Below are 8,733 nucleotides of genomic sequence, written 5' to 3'. Positions count from 1 at the left end.
TAAAAATATTTTTTTTGATTTTAGTCCCTCCAAATATAAAAAATTTGGTTTCGGTCCTTGGTATTTTGTTTTAGTCCTTGTAAAATTGATTCATATTGGATTTGGTCATTGTAATATGTAGAATATTTGATTTTAGTCCCTCAAAATGAGGACTAAAATGAATATTATAGAGACCAATTTCAATATGAAATGATTTTACAACGATTAAAACAAAATACCAAAGACAAAAACCAAATATTCTATATTTGCAGAGACTAAAACCAAAAAAATATTTTTATAAGAGCTAAAACCAAAACGGCAGATATTTGCAGGAACCATTTTCATATTTAAGCCTTACATTTTTATCCTCAATCCATTTCTATATGACCACTTTACCCTTACCCTTGAATAGTTAGTGTTTTTTGAGTTTCGTCAAATCCAGTGAATAATTATCCCGTAGTGCATAGCAATGCTCGGGTAAAAAACTCTTCCAAAAACATGTTGATTGTTGATAATCTATCAATGTTCAAGTAAATAGTCAATTACCCCCTGAAATTGTAAGTTTCATCAATTATCCCCCTAAAATTAACAAAATGTCAATTACCCCCCTGAAATTGCACAACGTTAATCAATTTACCCTCTTCGTCAAATTTTTTCGTTAGTAAACATGACGTTTTGCAAATACTCCCCTGGAGTTTTACACTTATGTGCAAAATTTTATGTTCACTGACAGAAGAATTTGACGGAGGGGGTAAATTGATTAACGTTGTGCAATTTCAGGAGGGTAATTGATATTTTATTAATTTTAAGGGGATAATTGACGAAACTTACAATTTCAGAAAGATAATTGACTATTTACTCGTCATGTTCAAACCCATATTTTATCATTCAAAAACAAAACCCCTAATATTTAACCGTGATATAAAGTGGTAACAAAAAAGTTAATAAACTCAAAAAGTGGTGTGTCACACATGTTGTGCCTTCTTATCCATAAATCAATTCTCATCTTTCTCAAATTCTTCAATTGAACAAAAAAAAAAAACACAACACCATGGCACTTCTATGCTCCAATCTCTTCACGCTGACACCTCTTTCTTCTTCCTCCATTTTCCCAATTCCCACCACAACCCCAAGTAAGTACCATCACTTCTTCTTCCTTAATTTCTCCAAAATACATTCTCATGTTTTTATTATTCTTGTTGTTTCTTTTATCTTAGTTTTCTCGAACTATGTTTTTGTTTATCAGTTTCAAGAGTGCACGTTGGTTTACCCACAAACTCATTGAAGGGGCTTCAAATCTCGACACCCTTTGTCGTGAAACCAAGGAAAAATGCAATTTCTATTGTATCTGCAACTGCTGAATCCAATGTTGCAGATGGGTCTGAAAGTGAAAGCAAGAAAGAGAGTGATGCTGTTTCTGTAGATAAGCTTCCTTTGGAATCAAAATTGAAGGAGAGGGAGGAGAAGAGGTTGAAGATGAAGCTTGATAAGAAGATAAGGTTGAGGAGAAAGAGACTTGTTCAAAAGAGGAAGTTGAGGAAGAAGGGTAATTGGCCACCTTCCAAGATGAAGAAATTGAAGAGTGTTTGAAGATTATATCTGTTTGCAGGTTTAATCCTGATTTCTTCTTATTGTACCTCTGATTCTTTCCCTTATTCTCAACAATTTAGTTTTTTATTTTTTGTTATTTTCTTAATCATTCTACAATGTATCATGTATGTATTTTGACAATTTTTGTTCATTTTCAATCAAGGGTTTTAGTTTATATGTAGATGCCTTACATTTGGTTAATATTTAAATATGGTTTGATTTGGAATCAATGATATGATTCATGTGTTTGGATATTTTTACTTAGTCCCATTTTGGTTAATATTGAAAGATGAGTGTTATTTGGTACGATGAGCTTAGCGACGAAAACCAACAAATGAATAGGTGCAAAGAGTGGAGCAAATATAACTCTGTATTTGGGTGAATTAGCTGGTCAACACTTTTCGTTGGTTATCGTCGGTGCATTGCTCGTAACCATGAGTGTTTCTCATTGAAATAGGAGTTTAATTTGGAATCTATATAGTTTAGCACCGACACTTCTCATTATAGGTGTGTCCGGTGTTCAACACGTGTGTCCGTGTCCGATACATATGGTTATATTCAATTATTCATTTTTTCAAATTATTTGTGTCGTGTCAACTGTAAATGTCTCTTCCTAGTACATTTCTAATTCATCAAACAAGAACAATCAAATCTTTCTCCGAGTTTTCTCAGATTTTTCATCTTTTCTCCTATGGATTTCTATCTTCACTGTCCTGAAATTCATCTCTGATATGGTATCATTGCTCTGGTATTGAATCCTTATAGTTGCGTTACTTATCATGCCTCACAACAATCAAATTCCTGTTCAGATTTCAGCAGTTCCTGACCCTACCAATCTATCGCAAAATCCCTATTACATTCATCCAAATGAAATGCTAGAATCTGGGCGGTGAATCCACTGCTCAATGACAAGAATTACCATTCTCGGGTGAGATCTATGAAGAACGTGATTTGAAGAGTAAGATTTGATTCCTTGATGGAAGTGTGCTGAAGCCATCGATTTAATCTCAGCTATGAAGCATGGGAGCTCTGTAATAACTTAGATCATGTTTGGATCTTGAACCCTGTCAACCTTCCATTGCATACAAATCTTGCTTCGAAGTCTTGGACAGATCTAAATTCACTCATGCAGATTGCATTCACATTTCAGATCTTCAGCGAGATTTACGCAATTGGAAGCAAAATCACCTTTCTGTTGGTGATTATTTCACTGAAATTTATCTCTGGTAGTAGTGTTGTTAATGGCCAAGTGACCGGTAAAACATATAATATTACAAACATGAGTTTTAGTAAGATTTTGTGATTGTTGGCAGCACAACTTGCATTTGTCATTACCATTACTGTGTTCTGGCATCTAGTCAAGGTTCATATTAGATAAAAAAAAGTCTCATATTCGTAAGTTCTAGTTTAACTTAAAAATGCCGTAATTGTTAGTTTGAATATTCGTGGTGTCACAAGTTTGAACCTGAAATCTTTAATTTGTGTGTAAGAGTTTCATATGGTATTTATCATTCCATTTACGGACAAAAAAGATAAAAGTCTTGTGGTAAGGGAGTGAGAGTAATTCTAATTCCAATTTTAAGGGATTGCATTTTGTTATCTAATACGACCTAAGTTGTGTAGAAGCACACATCATAATTTAAATTTTAAAGGAAAAAGCAAGAACTAGAATAAATGAGATTATATTTTTCATCTATTCCAATCATGAAACAATACAACGCTTATACAAGCTATTGCATACTCACAGTAAGAGAGCTACATAAACCAAACCATACAATAAAACCGCTATTATTTTTTTGTGTTCAAAACAATAAAAATAAAATGCAAACCAGAATTAAGGTCTGAACCTATTTACAAAAGAGAGAAAGGAAGCCTAAGGCTATCCTATAGCAACAAAACAAAGTGTAACATGCCAAGGAAGCATAAGGCTGCACATGTCTCAAAAAAAATCTAATCAGATAAAGCATCTATTATGTAAAATAGATGAGTATCAAAATTTCATATTCCTCTAATCACCATATCTAGGATTGCTTTTGATAACACCATGTATCAGAGTCAATCTCAATAAGATCTGTAGCAGTTTTGTGTTTGTTAAAGAAACTAATAGAGTATGCATAAAAGATCTCTTCTAGAATAAACCAGTTGAGTCAATATTCTCTTTACCCTAAAGGATCCTATCAGAAATCAGGAATTATAGTTTTACAATTGCGAATTGGTAGAGTAAAAAGCATAGACTATGCATCCAAAAACAATGAGCATAAGGCATATTTTGTTTATGTTTTGGTTCACAAATTACAATGAAAGGTTGAGTGCATTGTCAAACCCAAAGTTCAAATGCTAGTTATATACTCCCTCCAGTCTCGAATGTAAGAAACAAAATAAAAAAATTGTTGGTCTCAAATGTAAGCAAAAGTATACAAAAGTCATTCTATTAAATGTTACTATTCCAATTTTAACCTCATTTACTTTATCCAATTTGTTTCACATTCCCATGTTTAACGCATTTCAATGATTTTTCATTGGTGGAGTTCAAAAGTCATGTTTCCAAGACAAGGGCATAACAGGAAAAATAGTATTTTTTACAATGACTCAATCCACTTTCTTAATATGTGTGATTTTTTTTTTTCTTCTTACATTCAAGATCGGAGGGAGTAATTTACAACCATTCCTAATTAGATTGCATTAGAGTAAACATTTCAATTAAGCATTTACTGCAAAAGTGCTTATTATATAAGCGTTTATAAAATAAATAAAAAATAATTAGGCGTTTATAAACTATTTCTATAATCAAATTGGGAAAATGTTAGATATCAAGAATGATTTTATAAGAAAGATTCAAGAATGACATGGCACAATAATCACCTTTAGATTTCAATCTCATTTATTAATCTTTCATAAAAATAAAAAAAATACATAACACCCACCACCCATGATTTCCGGCCAGACTGAGATTTTATTGGCTAACATTAATTTCAGGACTATTTCTTGATAAAATCTAAGGGTGATTATTCTGCCATGTCATTCTTAAAATTTTCTTAATAAAATCTTTCTTGATATATAGCATTGCTCATCAAATTGACGTTGAAATTTCCCTCAAAAATAAAAATAAATTGACGTTGAAATTAAACTTCTCATAAACACAATATTATGGAGAGCTTATTAACATAAGCTAACATATCATACTATTTTTATAAATAAATTCTATCAAACATTTCTTCAAATGTTTGTAATATTAGATATCTTAGGTCTCGCACAATGAGTCTAACATACTATTACAAAATTGATTTGTAAATAAGATCTAATATTCTTTCCTTTTGCAAGCTATTTTTTATTGAATTTGTAAGCTACTTTGAAGTCTTGGCTCTTATTTCTTTTCAATGTGATATTTTTGTTTTTCACTATACACTTCTTCAAGTCCAACACTACGATACCATCTTAAATTTTGAATTCAACCTAACTTGTTTTTTTTTACAAAATTGACTTGTAAAATGAGAGATATCAACTTTTTTCAAATCTTAACACTTTTCAATAAAGAATTTGGATTTTTCCCATGGCAATCCCCTATTTTCCGGTCTTTGAGTGGAGGTGGAGAATATACTCAAGAAAAGAAAAAAACATTACTGTACAGAAAATTTTCTTTAATTGCCTTATAATACAAATTAAGGGGGAGGCCCTCACGACTGGCCTACAATATATACATATACCCCATCATCATAAACTAACTTTAGAATATTCAAAAGTTAAATTACCTTTTATAGAAACTAAAATCCAAGGATGAAAGAGTGGGACATTTCCTTTTTCTTTTCTACTTATATCAACACTAGTCAGCAGATTACCAAATGTTTTGGTTCTCTATTCTCATGTCCCTTTCAAGTGATACACTTCATTTGAGTGCCATCTAGTCTTTATCAACAAAATATTAGACCAATGTATCGGCTCTTCGGATATTATATTTGCAGAGCGGACAAGTTGCTTTTGTCCGAAGCCAACGGCTGATGCATGCACAATGAAAATGGTGGGTACATGGAAGGCGATACAGTTCTGTTCCATCAACATATGGACACAGGCAGATACAACATTCCTGCAGCATAATCAGAAGTAGTTAGTCTCTCTTTCAGTAGCTTCACAATGTAACTCAACTCTATGATAATCATCAAAGAATCACAACAAGCAATTTTTTCAGGCCGTAGCAAGTTCGCATTCAACCCTCTTCCAAACATACAGTTATTTACAAGTTATGACACACAATGATATTAAAACTAAAGAACGATGGAATGAGAGCGAAGAGAAGACACAGTTTGTACTTACAGAATCATCTGGATGAAGAGATAGTTCACTGATATGGCTTGGATTGTATGAACCGATTTTTGCTTTAACATGTTGCTTCTTGTTGTCATCAACCATAACCATTACATTTGACTGACTAAACCTATACATAGGAAGTGAGCTGATATCATCTTCCGAAGCACCTTCTCTGATTCTTAAAGCATAAGCTAACGCTATTATTGGGATGATGCAGAAGAGAGCGAAGAAAACTATACATGCCATCCCAATACAAAAGATAATAAAAAATACGTCAAATGCTAGAAAGACGACTGTTAACCTGCAAGAATGTGATAAAAACATCATTAAGAGTTTGATGCATCCAATAAATGCTATAGATAACATAAGAGTGAATAATTATGTTAAATTAGAGCATTTTATGCTAGAGGGTGACGTAAACGAGTAATGAATTAGTGAAATACTAACAAATAATAATATCTATTCTGGGTTAAGGCGAGCACAGTCTTTTGACAGAGCCTTAGTCTGAAATTCAGACTCTGAATAACCAGGCTCAACATTCAACAAGTGGTCAAATTCATATGAAATCAAGCCAAGCTTAAGTATTTGGACAGGTCTTATTGGAAACTATTTAAAAGCAAAACAGATGTAGATTATGTGTTCATCTTGTGAGAAATAATTACAATTTCTTGAAGAAAAAGAGGAACTTGCACAACTTCCTTCCTCTCAATTCCGGCAAAACAATTGAAAGAGATTAAGGACAAAACAGAAACTAAGAGCATTCTAGTTATTAAGTTATCCTTCGTAATGAAACAAAAAAAAGGACATCACAGTGCTCTTAAGCTTCCATAAAGGCAATATTTGGGGAAGGGTCAAACCTGAATCAGAGCTTGTCAAAGTAACACATCAACAACGACTAGTTTTCACTTCATTTCCATTCTCCTTCGATATATGAAGGAAACAATGGCATAACATTCTACAATTATCTGTATTTTAACGTTTTAAGTATAATATACTCTCTGGAGTAGTTAAAATTCGCGTCTTCTTTAAGCAGTTGTCTTACATCAAAACAAAGAAGGTTGATCAGTGCCATAAATCTATACTACTTTGACTAGTCTTTATTGGCATTCATGACAACATTTATTATCCACCCAACTATTCCCCAAAGAAATGAAAAGAAAAAAATACATACATATCCAAACTAAGGTTCTTATCTTACCAGTAGAGACGAGGAGAATCTTCAAGAAGTGGTTGGCCACCGACAACAATCCAATAAAATCCAAAAACCCACCAAACAGATGATGCCAATGTGTTCATAGGCTCTAACTTTTTCGCAATGCTGAAAACAGTTAAAGACTATAGTGAAACCACGGCTCAATAATCCGCCAATATAGAATTCTATCAACAAAACTACGGCCATACACTAGAAAACCACCATTCATCTCATATAAGCACGACACCCTGAACATAAATCACTCAAACCTCAACACATGAAAAGAACAAAAAACAAATGTGAAGGTGTCAAGTGTCTCCGCATTTCTCTACCTCATAAAACACTCAGTTCACCAATCCATCACTTACATTAAATCACTGATATATTTTCTTAAAGAGGAATACTAGCAAAGCGAGACACATTCCAATACACTCTTTCCTATTCGTTGAAATTCATGAGTCCCGCCAAATTTACATGGAGCCACATGAATTTCAACCGATAGAAGAGAGTCTGTTGCCACCATTATTCTTTCTTGATTATTATTCATATCAATAGTGTCGTGTCCAGCGATTGTGTCTGTGTCACTATTTCATAGCTCAACTCAACCTTCTAACAAATAATTGTGTCCAATAATGAAAAATTGAAATAGAAATAGAAATACTATTATTTTTCTATTACTAATTATTAATCAATAATGTATAATAATTATTACAATTCATTAAAATCTAGTATATCCCTAATCTCATAATTGAACCATCATTTCAACAATCAAATGTCTAATCACCAAAAACATCCCTTAATCTTTTTAAAATAAAAAAAAATAAAAAAATAGAGTAAATTAAACAAACCCAATTAAGAAATGAAGAAAAAGAAAGAAGAGAGAGAAAGACCTGTAAGGAGTGTGAGAGAAGGAATCACGAGTAGTGACACGAAATTCAGAGAAAACAAAAGCAACATGAAGAAGACACTCAAAGGCATAGCCACAGAGCCAAAGTCTGAGAGGAGTGGAAGGACGCTCGTTGAAAGTGGAGAGGATGACGGCGGCGGCAACCACCACAAAAGCGAGGTTCCAGACCATGTCGACCACCAGCACCGCCCTTGAATAGACGCATGCTCCGTCGTCGTCATCGTTCTCCGATCGGAGGAGAGAGTTGAGAGTTCCGACAGTGATGACCTGGCGTTGTTGTTCTTGTTGTCTTTCTTCCATGCTCTGATGTTTTTTTGTTTAGAGAGAGAGAGAGAGAGAGAATTAAGACAGAAACGAGGTTTTGGTTTTTGGTGTTTTAAAAATAATATATAGATAAAAACATAAAATTAGAATAAAATAGTAATAGGAAGTGGTGGCGATAGAAGGGGATGGTGGTAGGGTGATATTGGTGGAGTGGAGGTATACTAATAGGATTGGCTTACCCAAAATATAGTTGTTTTTCTTTTTTCTATAATAAATAACCCAAAATAGATTTAGTCAAAAGAAAATAAGGTAAAGTGAGAAAATTAACTTATGTCAGTAGTAGTTTATTAATGATTTTTGACTAATAATCAATACTAGTAGTATGTTATGCTTATGCATATACTACTATCTTTGTTTTTCAATATAATACTCATAATAGTTTTTATTTTGGACAAATCTTAGATGTATTTTGTATAATTTTTCACATAATATATACTCC

At 32.9% G+C, this 8,733-nt stretch overlaps 2 protein-coding genes across 2 annotated transcripts; one reads left to right on the top strand and one right to left on the bottom strand.

The window, feature by feature from the left end:
* The first annotated feature begins 946 nt into the window (after positions 1-946).
* Positions 947-1,770, top strand: LOC11422686 (50S ribosomal protein 5, chloroplastic). The gene is made up of 2 exons (XM_003624823.4): positions 947-1,112; positions 1,226-1,770. The coding sequence occupies exons 1-2, from the start codon at positions 1,031-1,033 to the stop codon at positions 1,567-1,569; spliced, it is 426 nt and encodes a 141-aa protein (XP_003624871.1). The 5' UTR covers positions 947-1,030; the 3' UTR covers positions 1,570-1,770.
* A 3,397-nt stretch (positions 1,771-5,167) lies between these two features.
* On the bottom strand, positions 5,168-8,429 carry LOC11422685 (E3 ubiquitin-protein ligase At4g11680). Its single transcript, XM_003624821.4, has 4 exons — positions 7,954-8,429; positions 7,070-7,189; positions 5,878-6,172; positions 5,168-5,650 (listed from the first exon to the last, which is right to left on the bottom strand). The coding sequence occupies exons 1-4, from the start codon at positions 8,268-8,270 to the stop codon at positions 5,489-5,491; spliced, it is 894 nt and encodes a 297-aa protein (XP_003624869.1). The 5' UTR covers positions 8,271-8,429; the 3' UTR covers positions 5,168-5,488.
* Positions 8,430-8,733: the final 304 nt, after the last annotated feature.

The sequence above is a fragment of the Medicago truncatula genome, chromosome 7, assembly GCF_003473485.1.
Source record: "Medicago truncatula cultivar Jemalong A17 chromosome 7, MtrunA17r5.0-ANR, whole genome shotgun sequence".
Lineage (NCBI taxonomy): Eukaryota > Viridiplantae > Streptophyta > Magnoliopsida > Fabales > Fabaceae > Medicago > Medicago truncatula.
This window is presented reverse-complemented; position numbering and strand designations above follow the sequence as displayed.

Bases quoted from the DNA above. Each gene is read 5' to 3' on its own strand.
- LOC11422686 (XM_003624823.4), top strand. From the start codon at position 1,031: ATGGCACTTCTATGCTCCAATCTCTTCACGCTGACACCTCTTTCTTCT. The intron at 1,113-1,225 runs GTAAGTACCATC...TTTGTTTATCAG, and splicing joins AATTCCCACCACAACCCCAA to TTTCAAGAGTGCACGTTGGT.
- LOC11422685 (XM_003624821.4), bottom strand. From the start codon at position 8,270: ATGGAAGAAAGACAACAAGAACAACAACGCCAGGTCATCACTGTCGGA. The intron at 6,173-7,069 runs GTAAGATAAGAA...ACATTCTTGCAG, and splicing joins GATTCTCCTCGTCTCTACTG to GTTAACAGTCGTCTTTCTAG. The intron at 5,651-5,877 runs GTAAGTACAAAC...ATTATGCTGCAG, and splicing joins CTCTTCATCCAGATGATTCT to GAATGTTGTATCTGCCTGTG.